General features: G+C 33.4%; 1 protein-coding gene across 1 annotated transcript in view; it reads right to left on the bottom strand.

Annotated features, from left to right (window-relative positions):
* Positions 1 to 21,661, bottom strand: part of LOC145296793 (peroxisomal biogenesis factor 3-like) — a 44,419-nt gene extending 22,758 nt beyond the window's left edge. Inside the window, exons 1-5 of the mRNA XM_080142860.1 lie at positions 21,105 to 21,661; positions 13,773 to 13,857; positions 10,793 to 10,839; positions 5,814 to 5,895; positions 2,736 to 2,779 (exon numbers count right to left, since the gene is read on the bottom strand). Coding sequence (XP_079998986.1) covers positions 2,736 to 2,779; positions 5,814 to 5,895; positions 10,793 to 10,839; positions 13,773 to 13,857; positions 21,105 to 21,177 — 331 coding nt within the window. The 5' untranslated portion in view covers positions 21,178 to 21,661. The remainder of the gene's footprint in view (positions 1 to 2,735; positions 2,780 to 5,813; positions 5,896 to 10,792; positions 10,840 to 13,772; positions 13,858 to 21,104) is intronic.
* Between the last annotated feature and the right edge of the window lie 362 nt (positions 21,662 to 22,023).

The following is a 22,023-nucleotide window of genomic DNA, read 5'->3' as shown; positions in this document are numbered from 1 at the left end:
TGGCAAACAGTCTATTTTGTTCACTTTTGAACCTTTGAGTCACTATTTAATTGGTTGATTTGAGTCACATGATAGTTTGAAAATGTAAACAAACAGATAGACAACAACTGAACAACTTTTCTTCAGATGAAAGATGGGATTCGATTTCTCGGCTTTTAATTTTTCATCTGCGTAGATCGTTTTCTTCTGTTATGAAAATTGTGTCTATGTAAAATTATTCTTTTCTAGTAAGAATGTCAAGAAGAAATTTAAATATACTTTATTTAAAATTAACTTTTAAAATATAGAGAAATAGTTGAGACACCGATTCCTTAGTGTTATATGTAAATTTATCAATTTTAAGTTATTTACGGGCTGTAGACATTTATTGAGAAGTTGAAGACTCTTTAAATTTATTCCTTGGAAAATATCCAAGAGTTAAAAAAAGATGTATGACTAAAAATCATTGTTTAAAAGTTATATTTGGATGCCTCAGATATTAATTATTGTATTGAGAAGAAAACTTTTGGCAAAATATCGTTTTAACGTAGGTTATATTTGAAAAACTGAATCCAAATATATCCAAAATTTATTTAAAATATTGGAGAATAATGCCAAATGTTTTCTATTTTAGCCTGAATGACTAAATATTTAATTGTCATTGAAATTAATAAGTTTTGTCTATTTAATTTAACATCTGTAGTCCAGAAATTCTTATTTCTATACTAATAAAAGAGAGGAAAAATTATGTAAAAATAATATTATTAGAATTAGGTTAAGATATAAATAGTTTTCATTTTCAGAGTCTCAAGTAATTATTACCCGAGAAAAAAAGAACAAAAAAAAAAAAAAAAAAAAGAGAGAAGAAAGGCATGAACTCGATATTGTCCAAGTCTGCAAGAACCCGATATTTGTCCAAGTATTAAGAATTTTTTTCACAGAAGTTTTGTTTTTGGTCTGGAAATATCGTTAACAAAAAAAAAAAAAACTCTTCAAAAAATTATCACCTATTAAAAAGAACCTATGAGTAAACTTAAACAAAAGCACACACAAGAAAATTTCCTCTTCTAAAAAAAACGAAAAAAAGAAGAAAAAAAGAAAATCTGTTATTGTAAAGTTGTGAACTGTGAGTATTTTGCAACTTTTTTCTTTTTTGGAATGACATATGCACAAATATGCATGTCTTTCCTTTCTTTGCAATAAATTTCTAGTTTTTTAATATGCAAGCTATTTTATATTTTTATCAAGTTGTTACTGAGAAAAAGAGTGTACAGATAAACATGTTTTACTCCTTCAAAAATGTTTTTCACAGACTAAAATATTAACTTTTTTAGAGTTAAATATAATACATTCATTCAAAATATAATCCAACTTTCAACATTTTGTAAAATGTCAGAAAGACTTCCTATAAACAATAATTTTTTTACTTATTTTTCACAGGTAATGCAAAAGCAAACAATTAAAAAAATAATTCTGGGCAACTCTGGGTCAGGACATCTAGTTTGATATATAATTTCTCAACTTTGATATCAGTTTATAATCATGTTTTTATAAGTATCTTACTTGAAAACTGATGACATTATAAAGAATGAAGGATTTGGTAACTTTATCTTGTGAGGTCATCCAGTTTCAAATAAATATATTTGAATTTATTAAAGTTATTTGCCTTTTGTGACATCATTCAGTGTGCATGGTAACAAGCAAGACCAGATTTTTGTAGCATACTAAATGCTCGCATATCTAGATAGTTTGTCAAGACAAAAATTAACTGATGTAAAATAAAATTTACATTATTTCTTCAAATGTTCAAAACAAGAATGTAATAAAATACATTTTTATCCTTAAAAGTAAAGAATTACTAGTTTGCATAAATTTGAAAGCTTTAAAAAGTTTTAATTCAATGTTTCTTTTGAATTCGGACCTTAATGAAATTATTTATAAATTTTTGTAATTGTGTTGGTTTTATTTATGTATTTCACTGAGCAGCTTCTACCATTGGATTATATTTAAATACATAGACTTCATTTTCTATTCTCTCTACTTTAATTCACATCTATGAACAATTCATTTATTTAAAACTTATTGAATTATAAACAACACTAGACTTTTTACCAGTTAAAAACGGGCAAAAATTATAGCTCATTGACCTAGAATGAATGCTTTATGCCAAATTGATGGTTGAATATTATTCAATTTGTGCTAATTTTTACATTAAATACTGATTCCTATTAATACCTAACTGTGCATCAAATGGATATCATAACACTTATTTTGTCGCACCTTGTCATAACAACAAAGATATCATAACAAAGATAAATACAAACTTTTAGCCAGATCGGCTCAGTAGTTTCAGAGAAAAAAATTGAATGGACAGACTATAAGAAATATAATATATATATATATATATATACCTTCGCATATGGTTTTTACAAAATTTGTTCCATTTGTTTATACATTTTGTTTAATACATTCAAATTTTTTAAATTATTTTTTTTTTTATAAATCTTTAAAGTTTGAAAAAACAAAATGTTTTGTAAGAAAACTCTAAAGGCAAGCGTGCATGTGTCTTTTGTTTATAAATTTATCTGGAAGTACAAGAAACTCGTCTCAAGCCCAAATGTTTTCTTTTGGTTGTCTCAGATTGTGGTGTACGTCAAGTATTTGAAAATATGGTAAATGTTGTTAAACTAGTTATTTTGTTTAATAATTCCACAGGAAGACAAAATGAGTATGAAATTAAAAAAAAAAATACTTACTCAATAATTTAAGTTCTTCCCATATTTGAAGTTTGTTATTTGAACTGGAAATGGAAAAAAAAGGTAAATATATATTTTGTAATAACCTAAAAAATCGAAAAAAAATCTATATAACATCATGTTTGTCCCTCTCTTAATTAGTATGCCTATATGAGATGAAGATAATGAGAAGGGAATCTTTCTGTCTTGATACAACCTTCCTGTCTGCAAAGCAACAATCGTAATCAAATTTCAGTACCTAATCTTTAACATAACCAGAATAGTTTTTTACTAAAAACAATTTATTTTAAAGAATGTTTTTGTTTTTTGGTACTTCTACAGTTTACGGACGATGCTATGTTTTTTAGATAAGATTTTCAAGTTAATATTTATGGTATCTTTTGTTTATTAAATCAATAAGCACAAGTACAGAATAGTTAACAAAGCTCCCCCCCCCTCCAAATGGATTTCTTTCAACATGGCCTGTAAACTGTAGTAGTACCTTAACAACCAGAAAATCATTTAATAACTTTTAAGGAATGTTTTTATTTCATACAACCAAAACTAATGACTAAATTTATATTACTGCTAGTATTCTACCAGGTCTATGATAATATGACTGCTAGTATTCTACCAGGTCTATGATAATATGACTGCTAGTACTCTACCAGGTCTATGATAATATGACTGCTAGTACTCTACCAGGTCTATGATAATATGACTGCTAGTATTCTACCAGGTCTATGATAATATGACTGCTAGTATTCTACCAGGTCTATGATAATATGACTGCTAGTATTCTACCAGGTCTATGATAATAACAATGCTGTAGAAACTATTTGGAGGGAGGGGGGGATAGCTTTTTTTACTCATCGAATTTAGCTTCTTTGTTCTGCTTTGAAAATAATTTAAAATGTAAATAAGGTATTCTTTAGGTGGTGAAGCATAATGAGTTACTATTGTGCATCGTCGATAAAAACCTATTTTCTCAAGAGAAAAGGTGATATGAAGTTTCATCATGCTACATTAAAAACAATAGGTACTTGGAGAGCTTTATATTTACAGCTACCACAACTATAAGACTTTAACAGGACAAATACAGAACATTGTACTATATTAATAACTCAACGAAATATAGAATATCAATCATGTCAGAAACACACATTTTCTCAAGCAACATATACTTTCACATAGACAATCCTTCCTAGCATTCCATATCCTCTAAATACTGACTATTCTTGCCAATACGGAGCCAAATCAGTGTCCTCAACAATAAAAATTTAAGATGAACCAGCAGACACCAAGTTCGAAAGTAATTGATTTTTGGTAATTATATCAATAATGTTTCATCTTAATTTTTGTTCATATTTTCAAGTTAAAGTTCTTTTTTTTTCACAAGTAGGAGAAGAGACAATTTAACTTGGCCATTACTTTTTAATTGTGTCCTTACAGTTCAAACCTCTCAGACCCACATGCTGTCGACACTAAAAATAATAAAAAAAGAAAGGAATAAAAATCCGAATTGGCACCTTTTTTTTAGTGCAACTGAAATGGCTACATTCTTAGTTATTCCAAAACAATGCATTTTATGATATTTTCATAGTCTTTTTGCACACACACACACACACACACACACACACACACACACACACACACACACACACACACTTTTTAAAAGACCGTCTCCTCACCACTTCACACCAACCTGGCCGGCACTTTCTCACCTTCGTTTTCACATGTCCATTTTGCCCAACATAGACTTCACTTCTCTCTCCTCAGCCACATGCTGTCCGTTTTTATTCTTTTCGTGTGACGCAAGCTCGCGCACACTTGCTAATTTGCATACATGCTTTAATGGTTGCTGCTGCTAATATTTTCTCACACGCACACATATGCGCCCTGTTACAACTTTATTATAAAAACATTGAGCAAGTAACACTTTTCAAAGTTGGTAACAACAGGAAGGAAAACATAGGAAGAATTTTGAGTTGAGAGAAAATAAAAATTAGAGAGTTGACCCATTATGCTCCAACTCACCCTACAAATGGAGGGGTAACTTTTTGTTTTTTCTTACGCAGTGAAAAAAATCCAGAATTCTTAAATTAAGGTGAGGAGGCTATTACAGATATACTGTAGGTAAATCTGATTAAGCCTATGAACTTTCTCCTGTTCAAGTTACCATTATACATCGGCACATACAAGCAGGATCACATGAACGAGATAGGTGTCTACGGGGATACTAGTTTCAGCTGATTAACAACCACAGTATTTATGAAAATACTAGTGATGGGACGATTCCAATATTTTTACCAATTCTGATACAATTACCGATTTTGTGCTAAATTCCCGATTCCGATATAATTACTGATTCCGATTCTTTATAAATCTCTAATTATTTAACTATAAGATTGTTATTTCCCCCGATTTTCGTAAAAACGTGTTAAATATGCAGATATTTTCCTAAATGTCAAAATACACTTGTGGAGGATGATCTATTGATTTTAGCTTTACTGGTATTTTAAAATCAATAAATATCTATTATTTTATCATTATTACCAGCAATGGAAGATTTGGGTTTAAACAAAATCAAATATAAAAAGACAATTAAAAGAATCGTTTTGGCATCGGAAAATAGGTATCAATTTTTCTGATTGCCAAATCTTCTGATTTTCCCGATTGATGAACATATCCAAAAATTGATGAACATATCCAAAAATTACAAAACACAACAAGGTAGAAAATTAATTATTAATGAAAATAGTTTTCAAAGACAACGAAAATTGAGATTTGCGTAAAAAAAAAGAAAAAAAAAGAAAAAAAGAAAAAAAAAAAAAGAAACCAGCGATATCATAAAAAGGGAGGTAATTATTTTCTGAAAACTTTGAAAATCTTAGGCCAATTTAACAAAACTCACTTTTCGCCAATTGTCTTCGAAAATTGTTTTTATAAATAATTAATTTTCTATCTTAACGTTTTTCATTATTTTTGAATATGCTCATTATCGTGACATGATAAATGAGTACCATTGCTTTTAATTGAAATTCAATATTCAAACTTTATCATAACAAAGAAGCGCCGCTAGTTATAAAGATAACTTACCTGGATTTCAATTGTTGTGTGAGACTTTCTGTGTCAATTGTTTGTAAGATTGCACTCTTTAGATTGGGAAGCATAGAAAGTGCTGAAAATAAAAAGAAAATTGAAAAAAAATATAATAATATCAGTGTGCTTTCATTTGTACGTATTTCATCACATTTCACATCCATTTTTAAATAATGAGATCGTCCAACAGCAAAAAAAAAAAAAAAAAAAAAAAAAAAAAAAAAAAATCAACCAAAGCCTAATTCAACTACTTTTTAGGAACTTAAGTAACATTAAATTTATACTTAATTGGGGATGCTTTAATTTTTATGTTATACCGAAAAGTACATTATATTTTTATTGTTAGGTTTATTTGAACTACTGTTCTCATCTGGGTTGTTATTCTCACAATGTTTCAGCCAATGTAAACTGATCTTCTTCAGGTGTATCTTACTGATCTTAGATGTAACAGATAAAGTACTAATTAAAATTCAGTTCTAAGTGATATTTTTCTGGAGGTTGAAGGTTTAATCTTCAGTGTAGACGATACTAAGGATACAATTATAAATTAAATAAGATGTCTACCTGATCATGGCTGAGAGAATGAGAGCATGCTACTCCTGTAGATCAAATAAAGGATTTCATTCAAAATTCCATGCAGATTCCCAGGTTTGCCAAAAAGATTCCTGAGTTCAGTAAGATACACTTGAAGAATATATTATTTGATACGATCTGAGCAGAGCTGATTTGCATATTAAAGCTTATCAAATTAACCAACTCAAACATATAAATGTATATTTGCACATGCATAGAAGTAATACATTTAATCGATTTATGCCTGCCAAGATCTTTTTTTGTTTTTTCAATTTTGAACCCTTAGCAGCTATTTGTACTAGCCAAAAACCAAACTGAATTTGTTGCACACGTCCAAATCCCCTAAATATCAAATTTCAAGTCTACAGACCAAAAATTGATAGTAATTTGATAGAGACAGTTTGGCACACGGACAAATGGATAAGGCCCCTTTCATATCTAGACATGCATATCCATACAGGGTGGAATGATAAAATAGTAGCCATAAAGGAAACAACGTTAAAGCTTTATTTTAAAACTTTTATTGAAAAAATCAATTCAGGTAACTTGATTATGTAGTAGAACTGACATATATTCAATGTAGCTGCCTTCAGCCTCAATCACTGCCTCGATACAGATCCAGAACTGGGAGCATGCCTTTTTCACAAGCACTGGCAGGATCTCAGTGAATACCTGATGGATGGCGATGATCAGGCTGGCTTTGGTGTTGTGGGAGGTCATGTTGGTGATGTTCTTGGCGTATGACCAAACGAAGTAGTCCAGTGAATTCAGTTTGGGGGAGGAAGGGGGCAGTAAGAGAAGGGTACAAAGTTGTAGCACTCTTTCTAAAAACAAGCTTAGTTCTCTTTAGGATGGTGGGCCAGCGCCGAGTCCTCCTCTCACACCCAGGGTCTGCCAGCGACCACCTGATTGCACCAAGGAATCAGGTACACTTTGGTGTTGACTTTCAAGCCGATTTTGAAGATGCGAAGTGGCATAATGTGGCCCTCACTTGAAACCACATTAAAGACAATAACCGTGGCCGGAAACTTTGTTGAGCTGTGCACTCAAGCATTGTACCATCCAGATTCGCATTTTGAGGGTGCTGGCAATGGTCCTATTGTCATAAGTTCAATTGGTAGAGAGCATGAGTTGTACAGCGGCGCATGACCATTCTCGCTCGTCGAACATTGTGTTACTTTCAGACATGATAGAAGGCTCCTACCACTCTTAGTATTTGTACAATACTGGCCAACTAGTAGATGGGCTGCAACAAAAAAAGAAAACCAGTTTTCATCAAACAGAAATGGAATCATGTCGTCTTTTCTAGGGTGACAATTTTATTGTTCCACCCTATATATTAGGTTGGTGCAAAAATAATGTTTTTTTGACGTATATAAAAACACATTATTTTTTGACGTATATAAAAACACATTATTTTTTGACGTATATAAAAACACATTATTTTTGACGTATATAAAAACACATTATTTTTTGACGTATATAAAAACACATTATTTTTTGACGTATATAAAAACACATTATTTTTGACGTATATAAAAACACATTATTTTTTGACGTATATAAAAACACATTATTTTTTGACGTATATAAAAACACATTATTTTTGACGTATATAAAAACATTATTTTTTGACGTATATAAAAACACATTATTTTTGCATCAACCTAATATATATGCAATATAGATGATAGATATATGTAATTTGTAGATATACACAGACAGATGCTAAACTTCTGACTGACAAACAATATGGATTTAGACAAGCCCGTTCCACAGCTGACATACTGTAATCTCTGAACGTATATACCATTCACTGGACAAAGCGGGGGAGGGCAGAGCGATAGCTCTAGATATATCTAAGGCTTTTGACAGGGTATGGCACAAGGGTCTCCTCAGGAAAATTAAATCATACGATATCATTGGTAGAATACTTAGCATCATTAAATCCTTCTTAGATAAGAGAAAAATCCAGGTTGTCCTCGACGGTCGAACATCTAAACAGTGTGATATAAATGCGGGAGTACCTCAGGGGTCTATTCTTGGACCTCTATTGTTCCTGATATTTATTAATGACCTCCCCGACAAAACTGCCTCTGAGATGGGTATAACAGGCATGACAGGAAAACAAATGAACACATATCTAAAGAAATGGCAAAAACACTAGAGGATGACCTCCAATCTGTAGTGGAATGGGGACATAAATGGATGGTCACATTCAATGCTGCCAAGAATAAACTGGTTTCCTTCAATAACTACAAGAAACCTTCTCCACCACCAATAGCAATGGCCAGTGACTCCCTGTCTGAGAGTACATCTTTCAAACCGCTTGGCCTAACGTTCACAGGAAACATGAGCTGGAACAATTATATTGAAAACATTGCCAGGGCCACTGTGAAAAAGGTAGGCTCTCTCTACCGTGCTAGAAAACTACTGACACCTGAAAGTATTCTGTATCTCTATAAGGCCACCATTCGCCCATGTATGGAGTATTATTGTCACATCTGGGCTAGTGTGTCTGCTACTAGTCTCTCGCTCCTAGACAAGGTTCAAAAGAGAGTCGCCAATCTGATAGGCCCTGAACTGGCATCTAAGCTTCAGCCTCTGTCCCATCAACGAAACGTTGCATCCCTCTGTTTATTCTACAAGTATTTTAATGGTGAATGCTCTGACGAACTGCAGACACTTGTGCCCCCACGATGCAGACACCCTCGACAAACCCGACAGGCAGCTAAATCCCACTCCCACACAGTAGAGATCCCTAGATGTAAAAGATCTTTCTACTCCAGTAGTTTCTTCCCCAGAACCGCTAGACTCTGGAATTCCATTCCAGGATCCTGCTTCCCTAACTGTACTGACATGCAGAAGTTCAAGTGCAACGTGAACCGACATCTTGCTGCCCAAATCCCTACATAGTGCCCCAGTAGTTGCTGACCCTGATAGTAGCCCCCTACACCAAAGTGGCAATGTGCCTTGTTTGGGATGAAAATGTAATAAAAAAAAATAATAAAAAAAAAAACAAAACAAAAAAAACAAATGTATGTTCAATAGGTTTTACTGAGTGCACTGCAATTCTAAATGGACAAAGATGCAATTATATTTTAATTTTAAGTAGATGACACTAATGTAAATAATCCCTTTATATTTTATGGGTAGTGGTATCTATTAGTCTCAAGAGACAATGGATACCCTCTGTAATAGTGTATTTGTAAGAAATCCATACTGAAGCAAGGATTACACAATCACCAACCTCACCTCCCTTGAACTGGCATTGCAAGAGTCCAATTGCATCGAGAAATCTAGGATGACAAATAAAGACAGGCTAGTGTTACTTCAGAGTTTTTCTTCTTCTAAAATAATCGCACAACAAAGGTTTGGGAGTGTATTTTACCCTACTATATAATCTATAGCTTGATATACATGGATTCACTAGACTTTTCAGCCTGTTAAAAGCGTGCAAAAGTTATAACCCGTTGACTTAAAATAAGTGCTTTGTACGAAATTGATGCTTGAATATGATTAAATTTGAACTCAATTTTGCATTAAATACTAATCCCTATTAATCTTTATTATTCCTAATTGTACGTTGAATAGAGATTATAATACATATAATAATATAATTACATAATAATTATAATATATATATATATATTATAATAATTAAAATACTATTATAATCTATATATCTATAAAAGTGAACGTGTCTGTGTGTTTGTGTACATTTCCCTACACAATAACTGTCAATTTTAAGTCTACAGACTCAAAATTTGATATACAGGGTACTGAGATTTGAGAAAATCTTTGTGATCGGTTTTCGGACAGAAATTTGGCTGTTAAGGGAGTCAAAGTTCAACGATTTGACCTTTGAGAACTCTATCACACTCCTCTGACAATTTTGGGTCTAAACGCTTGAAATTTTAGATATAGGTTTCTTGGACATGGATCTAACTTAATAACTTGATTTGAGCCCAAAACAAATGTTAAGGGGTCATAATAGGGGGCAAATTTTTAAAAATTGACCGCCCTTTTTTTTTTTTTTTTGCTCAACATACACCTCCAAACACCCGGGCAACGCCGGGTTGAAATGCTAGTACTTATAATAACTGCACCTTATAATAAAGGTCCGTACAAAATTTTAGCCAGATTGACCCAGTAGTTTTCAAGAAAAGGTGGAATAGGTAGACTAAGAGAAATGTAATAAATATACCTTTCATGAGGGTGTTAGAGAAAAGTGACGTAATAGCTCCGACAGAATTTGAACCCGGCATGTCATGCCCACAGATTGTCCCTGTAACCACTACACTACTTTACTGGCATATGGATCGTATGCTTCTTATGATATTGCTACCTGTTCATTTTTAAAACATTTTTCGGGAAGATACATGTACATTGAAGTTACTCACCTGTGCGATTGCATGTACGTTGATTGCAGTCAAAATGATGTTGCTTTCTATAAGGAAAAAAGGTAAAAAATAATTTTCAAAGAACGTGCAGACAAGATATAAAAACAGACAAAATGCTAAAGAGAGGAAATAAAGATGAAATAAGCACAAAAAATAATAAACTTTTATTAATATTATTTGTTTTGGGCTGTTATTTAATATTGGTTATTTATATGTAATAATACTAGCAGGCTGCTAGGCGTTGCCTGGTCATAAGATACGCCTAAATATGATATGTTAATTCATGCAGATTACGTATTTATTATTATAGAGATAGTTCTCTATCGATTATTATATTGAACCTAATATATAGTAGTAAGATTAAAACTATATATATATATATATATATATACACACACACACACACACACTTGGGGGGGGGGCTTTGCCCAGGCGTAAAATACACTTAAATATGATGTTTTAATTTGTTCGGATTTTGTATATATTATTATAAAGTTGTGATTTCAAAAGCAAAAAGTATTTTGGGTGCCATCAGCTAGAATCAAAACCAAAAGCAAAACAGCAGCATTCAAAGCTGGTGACGTTACCACTATACCAACATGACACGCACATGAACTGATTAAAAATTAAAAAAAAAAATATGATGAATGTACAAAATGCATAACGATTTTTTCAATTTTGATCCACTTTTGAGCCCTTAAAAAACTATTTCCACCTGCTAAAGGCCCATAAAAGAATGGTCTATAAAAAGTTCAATTGTCTATATTGACAAATAGTGCCAAAATCAGCTTAGACAATCCCATTAACTGAAGCAGTGCAATTTTGAATACACTTTAAAAAGTGACATTCATTGCATTGATTTAACGAATATTTAACTGACAATTATTTTTATGGTAAGAAAATGGAGAATATTTTTTGTTAAAAAAAAAAAAAAAAAAAGAATTTATTACAATTTTAAATAAAGAAGACAGTGCTTCTATATTATAACAAAAAAATATTGAATTTCAAGTTAAACAAATGGTACCTACGTAATTGTCATGTCACAAATAGTAACATATCCAAAAATTATGGAAAACAATAAGGTAGAAAAATAATTATTAATGAAAAACAGTTTTCGATAAAGTCCAGATGGGGAACAAAATTTGTCCAACATTTTGAATTAAGTAATCCTATCTCTTTTTAGTAAGTGTAACAAATTTCTTTTTTCATTAATAATTATTTTTCTACTTTATCGTTTTACGTAATTTTTGGATATGTTACTATTTGAGACCTGACAATTACATAGGTACCATTTGCTTCACTTGAAATTCAATAATAATGTTCGTTTGTATAATATAGAAGCACCAAGAAAAGACATTTAAAAATATTTATTTTTCACATTACATATTTGTTAATTTGCAAAGTCATTCAAAGTTTGCAGATATCCCATCAGTGTGGCATAAGAGATTCAAGGCACGCTGAGAGTCTGTGAGGGATGATGAGAGGGGTGGAAGGAGTAAGGAAGTCAGAATATTAGAGTTGATTGGCCAAATAACGAATTTCATGGATAAGTACGGTCATGTGTTTATAGAGACAGTTTGATGTCAGTGCGAGAGCTGTATACACAATTATTCACAAGGAACTGAAGATGCGAAAGATTTGTGCAAAGTTTGTCCCAAGAGTGCTCAGAGAAGATCACAAAGACATTGTCTTGACCAAGATGGGCATCAAGACAGTTCCTCACTCTTCCTATAGTCCGGACCTTGCTCCTTGTGACTTTTGGTTATTCCTTAAGCTCAAGTAAAACCTTAAAGCTGTCATTATGAGACAACTGAGGAGATGAAAGAGGCTGTGACAAGAGTCATTGACGTGCTCAAACAAGAGGACTTCCATGGGACCTTCCAGAAGTTGTTGGAACGGTACAACAAGAGCATTGCAGCCAGAGGAGATTACTTCGAAGGGGACTAAAGTTTCATGAGTATATTATCAATAAAAGTGCTCATATGAAAAAAGTCTGGAAACGTATTTAAGGCACCTCGTATAACCGGATATTGAAGCTACTGAGGTTGTCGAGATGTTTTGTCATCTTTGATATCTTTGACGGACAAGGTGGAACAGGTGCTAGTGTGATTGCAAGAATTAGAAGTGGATCGAGTTAGTTCAGTTCTAGAGGTGTTGGTCTATCAACAACTTCTAGGTGTTCAAACCTAGGAAGGTGAAATTTAATAGGAATAATTCTCTACATTGGCAGGTTAGCTACGACGACAAGTCTCACCAACATCTATCTGCTTCTAAAAACCTTCTTGCCAACTAGTTTCATAAAATTAAAAATATAGATTAAGCCTAGATGCAAGAGTAGTTCCAAAAGTAAAGTCTCCTATTTTTTTTAACTCAAAAAGTTGAAGAGCTGCAAAGATGGGGGTGGTGCCATTAAAACAAGCAACCTTTTGTGCTCTAGAATTCATTTTTCCTACATAGTAACCTCCATTCTCAATGCACTTTTACCAGGAATTCAATGATGCATCTTTGCTTCTGACACATGTCCATGACAGGGGTTGCTTTTTTTCGAGTCTCACTACCTAAATATCTGCAACAGAGAGAGAGACGAACTTTCAGGTCATGAATGCACAAGTTCAGTCATCATAACAATGCAATTTGCAACACCCTCTGATCCATTTGGGTGGAATAAAAAATAGGAGGCATTACATTCAGGATGCCTCTTGTATAAAGGAGAGATTGTTCATTAACTATAGAAGAGAAAATCATCAAATGTAAACATTTTAAGATAAAGTTACACTGAACCCTGAAAATAAATTAATTAAAAAAAAAACAACAGAAATCTAAGAAAATATATGATAATGAATTAGTCCAAACTTTCAAATTTGCAGTCATTTCTTCCGTGCGTGCAATGCTGGTTTTCAATAAAAAGAAAAAAAATAAGAGCCTTATATATGCCGATTTCACGCATCAGATTTTCTAAATAGAGTAGATAAATACTTACCGAGCAAAGACAATGCTTGCTTCAGCTTCTTTTTCCTGGATTTCAGATACTTTTGCTTGAAAATATTTATACCCAATTACCACACCTAAAAATAACATAAAAAATAAATAACAAATAATAATAATAGCAACAATCCCGAAAAACTTTGAAAAAGAGAATGGGAGAGATTGGAATTAGAGGGATGACTGAGAAGATACAACGGAAAACAATAACAAAAACGGCTGAAATATTAAGGAAAATGCTTGAATGCAGAGACATACCATGAGGTACAGGCGCAAGCTGGGCATATAAAAACTGCTACAGATGTAAAACACAAAGAAACACCATACAGAATCATGAAAACTGAAATCGTATAATCGTACGTTAACCCCCCTTGCGCCCCCTCCCCCCCCCAAAAAAAAAGATGTGTCACCATAAACTGATGCCACATCAAATAATTGAGGAAGGTCAAGGAAGATGGAAAGATTGAGGAGAGAAAATACTACTGGAGGAGTGCAAAAAAGACTGAGACCTTTGGGAGGCTTATTGCCACCCAAATTCCAGTAAAGACTTATGGTTACTACTAACAAGAAATCAATGGTAAAAAATGGCTAGTGCGATAATACAAACTAATTTGCAATGGTTATTGAAAGAGGTGGTGAGTAATGGAAATCTGGGGAGACTTGTTATCACTCAGACTCCAGACTTGTTTTCATAGAGAGTTTTTTATGATGGCCTATGTTAAAACTCCTAGTGAGTAAATAATAAAAGAAATTATTGAACAACTGAAACAAGCACCCTAAATGCAATCAAGTTTCTAAAAAATGAAAACTCCTTTATGAGCATATCTAGCTATATTTTGAAATTATTTTCATTTTTAGTAAAGTTTTTTTTTTTTCACCACACTCCTGGTACGTCATATCAGGGCTCTACATTGCGAATGAAACAGTCTCATTTGCGAGTGATTTTTCAAAGTGGAGACTATAAATAATGGAACGCTTATCTTTTGGCGATTGTATTTCGATCACCGACAATCTTCCAAAGCTCACAACTGAATGAAAAGTATCTTGTTTGCTTGTCTGTAGAGCCCTGCATATGCTGTTCAAGTTCTCAATTAAGTGCTGTTTCAAATAACACCGTTTCATGACAACAACCAGTGTAAAAAAAAAAAAAAAAAAAAAAAAAAAAAAAAAAAAAAGGATTGCACTTAAAAATATGATAATATTTGTATTATTAATATGAAACACTCCCTCTCTGAAGAAGAGATTTATTCTAGAAACATTTTAGACCAAAGTAAAAAAAAAGATTAAATAAAAAGAATATTTGCATCATGAATGGCTTCACGTGGCTTTACATTGTTGAATTTTGAAAATGAAAGTTTTATGCTTCAAATAACATTTTCATTATATTCAATTATTTTTTTGATAAAAAACAATAAAACAAAATATGAGTTTGTAATACATCATTTCAGTTTATAAAACTACTAACATGCATCTCTGATAATAAATGAGCTCTTTCCTCCTAGCCCTGAACCCCATATTAGCATTTTATTATTATGTTTTAATTTCTAAAATAAACTAAGATGTTGTGTTTGCTATTAATGGATGCCCAGTGCCAATGAAAATCAAACAATATTATTGTAACATTCTGTTGTACAAAATTAATACTGCCATTAAATAAAATTTTATTAAAAAAAATTGTTTCTATCTTGATATAGGGCTTTGTTTTCAATTACATCCATAGATAGAGATATGGACATCATTTATATTATAGACTAAATGAGCCATTGGGTCAGTATTTGTTATATATATTAAATATAAATTTTCTTAATTTTGAAATCATAATTTTTACAAGAAACCATTTACTTTAAAAAGGATTTTGCTATCTTCTATAATATAAATCTCACTTGTCTGTTTAAACATATGTATGTATGTATGCCTAAAACTTTTGACAAGATCGGTATCATTTTAAAGCTCGACGTCTCAGACGACAAATATCGAAAAATTGTCCCAAAACATTAATTCCTCCACCCTCAACTGAGCAGTTTTCTACAAGGAGGGAGCCGAATTTTTGCTGAACCATTTTGCAAGTCATTGTATCGGTTGGATTGACTTTGCTGACTAATGTTAATGTTCTGAACTTCCAGTCGAGTCATGGAGTAGTGGTAAGAGGTTAGATTTTCTTTCACTTTCTTTTCCGCCTTCGCGTTATGGGTTTGAGCCTGCCTGCCTACTACCACTGTTTTTTTTTTTTTTGCTCAACACACACCTCCAAACACCCGAGCAATGCCGGGCACCCAGGCTAATAATAGTAGCTTTCGATAATTTTGGAAAAAATAAATTGATTGTGATACCATCCATTTTAAGGTAAATATATTTCTTTCTTTGCAATAATTTGTTTTTTTTTGTTTGTATTTTAATTGCTTCCCAATCCCTTTGTTTTTAATTTAATTAATTTCTAATTTTTCTTATTATTTGTCCCTTATTCCCATCATTCACTCCTCCTCCTCCTACCATCTAAAATACTACGAATGAAGTGTACGCAGTGACAAGCAAGTGAACAAGATGAAATCATCAGTTTTAGTAGCATATAGATTTATTTAACGACTAAGACGATCAAGTGTCCCACCACCAGCCTATATGAGAGTACAAGATATTTCGACCCTAATTACACTTCATGTTCAGACAGATACTTCACTTGTCAATCTTAATGGCGTTTTATTGATCTTCTCTGCCAGGAACATTATATTCTAATGTTGTTGTTGTTGCGACAGTGTTTGCCCTAGTCAGGTTGAGCTGGCTTCTTACATAACCTACACTAGATCTTCAATCATGGAGGTCCATGCAAAACTAAGCAAGATAAAACAAGACAGCTAGCCCATCATAATTTCACTGTCCAAAGACTGACCACCTATGAACTTGAGAGTTTAAGCAAATCCTGCTTGATGGTCATTGTCCAGGTAATCAGCTGTCCACCGACATGCCTGCACTGTAAAAAACATAGCATGCAGCTGCAGCCGAGATTGAACTCACTACATGAGTTTACAGTATAATTCAAATCTTGTCCGTAGCCGAATACTTGATGCTTCACCAGGGCTATCGAGGGTATTCTTTATCGTGATGCCATCACTAGATGGGTTACCTACCATGGCTTAAGAGAGGCCCATCTACCCGAGAGAGAAGGATAGACCGCACCAGTTTCTCAACCTGGTATTTTACCTCACGATACATACAGCGCCTTGCCTTCCCAAATGGTCACTCATCTGGAACTGACCAAGCTCAATGTTGCTTAACGTCGGTGATCTGGCAAGAACCGGTGTGTCAACATGATTGTGCTTGCATCACTCAACCAGACAGAGAGGTAGTTATCCTCTCTGTAACGAATGCTTGTCCATATATGACTTAGCGGTATTCACCCAGGATGGGCTGAGCCAACATCCCATAGAATTCACAGTGCCCTGAATTCGATGATGCATGGCGAAGAGTCATACTCTTCATGAGGTAACTTTGTTAATGCACTTGGTTATAGACAGAACATGACGGATATAGAGGAGTCAAACTGTGATAAAAAATTTCCTTTAATACATGATGGGTAGTTGTAGTTCCCATGGTAATCATCGACAAACTGATACCTCAATAGAGAGAACATGGCAAAAAATTCCAAAATGCATCTGCACCGGAAAATCTGCATTTACTTTTGATTCTTCAGTCCCTGTATTTATTGGATAACCTGCAATATACAGGAAGTGTCACAATGGATTAAAAGTAACTCTTTTGTAAAGAGTAGGTAACAGATCATCTATAAATATAAAAGCGAAAATGTGTGGGTGTATGTATGCATGTATGTTCGCTTTTTGTGTATGCCTGCAAAAGCTTTTTTTCGTCGGCCTTTTTGAGGGGGTCGCTCATTCTTAAAACTTGTTATATCACGTCTAAATGATAATATCTACAACTTAACAACGGGGGTCGCCTGTCTTATTTAATTTGCCCGACTTTTACCAGCTTGCTGCGTCTTCAAAAAGTGAAAAGCGGGGGAAACAGTAACAGGCTTGCAGCGCAAAACTAGGTCAAACGTCACACCACTTCCTCGCACCTGTATATTTTACTTTATAAACCTTATTTTAACACGCTTATCAATTCCTCTTCCCTCGTGGCCGAGATGGTTAGGTGTCTGACTTTTTTTCCCTTTCATTTCCACCTTCGCTTCAAGGCTTCGGGGTTCAATCCTACCTTCCTACTAAAAATTTTTTTTTTTTTTTTTACACCTCCAAACACCCGGCCAATGTTCTTTTTTTAACACACACACACACCTCCAAACACCCGGGCAACGCCGGGTACCCACCATTAGTTTTTTGGAAAGGCAATATGTAATAATAAAAATTGTATATTTCTTTTAAAGATTATGATATGTTGCATATATTGTAACTAAAATCAATTTAGTATTGCACATTAATAAGGAACAACACTTTAAATTAGTACATCGGCTTATTTCAAATATGGCAGCATGATCAATAAAAATGAGGAATGGAAACAAGGTGGCATTAAAAGAACAAAAACATGTCTTTTAATGAGTTATAAGAGAAAACACAGGAATTATGTCTTGAAACAAAAATTTTTATAAAAAGTTTGTTTTGTTTTAAATAAATTTTTATAGAACTGATTAAAAGACTAAGCTCAAGGAAAACCTTAGAGATTGTCGTTAGGAGACAATTGATTAGATGAAAGAGGCTGTGATGAGAGTCACTGACATGCTCACACAAGAGGACTTCCATGGGATCTTCCAGAAGTTGTTGGAACGGTACAACAAGTGCATTGCAGCCAGAGGAGATTACTTCAAAAGGGACTAGAGTTTCATGTGTGTACTATCAATAAAAGTGCTCATATGAGAAAAAGTCTGGAAACTTATTGAAGGCACCTCATACTTCTGTATTTATGAACCTGCGATTTCCACAAAGTTACTTAGGTGTGCCCGGCAGATGACGGGAATAACCGGAAACGGCCGGGCGAGCCTTATTAAAGAAAACCCAAATTGCTTTACCCTTCCCAGTATAAGAATGGTGAAGACCACTGGAATTCATAAAGTAATACATTGGAAAATAATGTGTTAATATCCAGAAAACTACTAGTCAGCTGTTTCCGGTTATTCCCATCATCCGCCAGACACATCAGAGTAACTTTGTGGAAATCGTGGGTTCGTAAATGCAGAAATATCACTCTATTGTTTTACTTTTCTTATCTCTTTGTTTTTTCTACGGATGAGACATTGTACCGGATGCCAAACATTCACCCATTAGTTTAGTTACTCCAACCGAAAGATCTTTTTAAGATTCTAACCGTCCCTTTAAGTGCTATTGTTTGTATTTCTCTTGCACTTGGTTCACCAAGTATATTCGCCGGATAGTTTTTGAAATTCTTTTCATTAGCCCTGTTGCTCCTATAATGACTGGTCTGATTGATACCTTCTTAAGATTCCAGTTTCTTTTCATGTTGTACATAAGACTTTGGTATTTTGTTATTTTCTCCCTCTCTGCTCTGTTAAGGCCAGCATCATTAGGGACGCTGACTGTAACTAGGGTTGCCACTTTCTCCTTGTCCCATATCACTATGTCAGGCTTAAATAGCCCCATTTTCTAGGTATGTAGCTGTAAGAATTTCGTAGTCATAGTGGATGGTGTATCACTTATGCAAACAGGCATGCATAATAAAATAAAACATTGAAATAATAGAAGGGTCACCAAGTACCAAGCATTACCTAAAACAGTTTTATGAAAGAGCAATTGAGAAAAACGAAAGTTGATAACAATATATTTTATATAACTAAAAGCATAGAAAAGTTAAGCAATTCAATAGTTAAAATGTCCATGTTCAACGCGTGTTTAACTAAAAAAACTTAAGTGAATCAAAGTTACAAGTCAAAATGTTCATCGTGTGAATATGTGTATATTTGTGTATTTGGCAGTATAGCATTGTGTGTGTGTGTGCGTGTTACCTTTGTTCTTGTAGTACATATATATGTGCAGGAGATGAAGCGGGTAAGTGAGTAACTGGGTCCTTTTACCTTGCCATCCCAGGAGAAGGGGGTGGGGAGTAAAGGTCAGGATTGGATGTTGAGTTAGTCTCTGGGGGTGGGGTGAGGGCTTCGTTAAAGTACGGGTAAGTAAAGTCGGAATCATTTCAGCTACCCGTCTCTTCTCACTTTATACGAATTCTCAACTTCGAAGTAGCTTATTATTTTCACATATATGTGTTAACTTTTGGGGGTTTAGAAATATTTTCATTGGTTGAAAATTATTTAACACTTTTTATGTTAAAAGTTGTTAGTTTTAGGAAGTGGGGCCAAATGACTGCAAAGAACGGGAAATTGAAATTTTCCATAATTTGCCTGACGCCAAAATTTTTTGTTTTATTTATTTATTTATTTTTACCGTTTCTTGTAAGGGAATTCCAGGAAACCTTACCGGTCACGTGACACGTCGGTAAAGAAATAGGCAATAAGCCAGGGAGAACGTTATAATGAGGAAGTGAATGAATCTCTCTCTTTCTTAAAAGTCATTAAATTCATTTTTTTGCTTTTCAAATTTTTTTCTGCTAATATGATATTAAGCCTGTAATTTATGATAACTATCAGAAAAAAATTAGAATAGGTGAAAACGCGCATTTTTAGGGGGGGGGGTGCACTCTCGTACAGATCTGCCATTTGTTATATTTTTTACTTTTTACTCACTTTTTCGTACCTCTGTGGATTTAATATAAACCCAATTCGTTTACCTGCATAATATTGTAACAAATTAGTTTATAGTAGGGAACCCCTCATACTCCTTCCAAAAGAGAAGTGGGGGTACTTTAGGCGGGTGCAAAGTTTGCCGGTGGCATTCCTCGTTAGAGGCGCCTCAGACGATCGGCAATAAGCCAACCCCCTCCTAGATGGCATAGCAACGATTTAAACACGTTTTTCAACTCGGCTTCAGAGATGAACAATGTGCTTGCTGCTTGAATTTGATCAAACGGGTATTTGAGTATTTTGATACTTAGGGCAAAATACGAACTAACTGCGCTGGTTTTTTTTTTTTTTTTTTCTTTTTAGATAGGATTTTCAAGTTCAATTCAATTTTTACGGCATGTTTTGTTTACTAAATTGTTAAATGAAAGTACGTAATAGTTAACAAAACGCCCTCTTCTCCCCATGTTAAAGGTTTTCTAAATAATAACACTATTAATTCAGCTCGGCCTGTATTCTACATAAATACCAATGGCCAACGGTGTATATTTTTTAACGTGTGGTATCGGTGATTTTATGTAAATAAAAATAATTGTTTTGTTTTGTTTAGAGAAATAACTATATTCTGCAACTTACCGCTACCAAATACTCCAAGGAATATCATTTTACGGTTGTGCCGCTTGAAAAACCTTCCGATACAGCCAAACATGACTGATTTGTTTTCGTTAAAACTATACCAAAATAATAAACAAAATGATCGAGCTGTTATATCACGTTCTGGACGCCATAGTTGCTCATGGCAAGACGTGAAGGGAGCTTCTTCAGTTTCGTAATTCTTTTTTTGGATATTTCTGCAAGAAAATGTGTTTTTAACGTTCACTTCGACTTTATAATTCACATATTTGATTTTAAATCAAAAATATTAATGATTATTTGGGTTCGAGTTTCATTTGTATAATTGCAGCTATTACTTTCGTAAACGTCTACAGTTTTCATTTTTACAACCAAAACATAGCCATTTAGCCATCAAATCTGAACCTCTTGCAACGAAAACTCCGATGTAGAGCAGATAACCAGAATAAACATAGCAAAAATAAGCATATTTTGCAAGGCATAATTTGGGACGCTAAATAAACAATGAAAGAATGTTAAATGAAAAAAAAAAAATCATTATACGACTACGGCACTTCTGTAGTATGCGGACGGCGGCCATCCTTTTTATGCGTTTCACTAAATTGTCGCCAGGTGGCACTTCTGGGTCAAAAAATAGGGCACATTTTACTTCAATTCGAAAAATGTTTCATTTACATTATTAATTTGTTGTTGACCCTTCAAATTTGAAAAATGTTGCATTTAAATTATTTATTTGTTCGAAAAAAAAAAAGCAAACAATTATACTTTATAAAAATAAAAATTCAATGTTGCTTTCATTACAAGATTGTTTTATTAAAATTATAGGCAGACGTTGGGAATCTGAGCCTTACCTTATAAATTCTACAATTTTCACTTTTTTAAAACTTTTTACTTATTAATATCATCCAATAGAGACTTTGTA

The sequence above is a fragment of the Euprymna scolopes genome, chromosome 17, assembly GCF_053919585.1.
Source record: "Euprymna scolopes isolate OS-2025 chromosome 17, ASM5391958v1, whole genome shotgun sequence".
In the NCBI taxonomy this organism is placed as follows: domain Eukaryota; kingdom Metazoa; phylum Mollusca; class Cephalopoda; order Sepiida; family Sepiolidae; genus Euprymna; species Euprymna scolopes.
The sequence above is the reverse complement of the archived record's forward strand: the minus strand, read 5'-3'. Positions and strand labels throughout refer to the sequence as shown.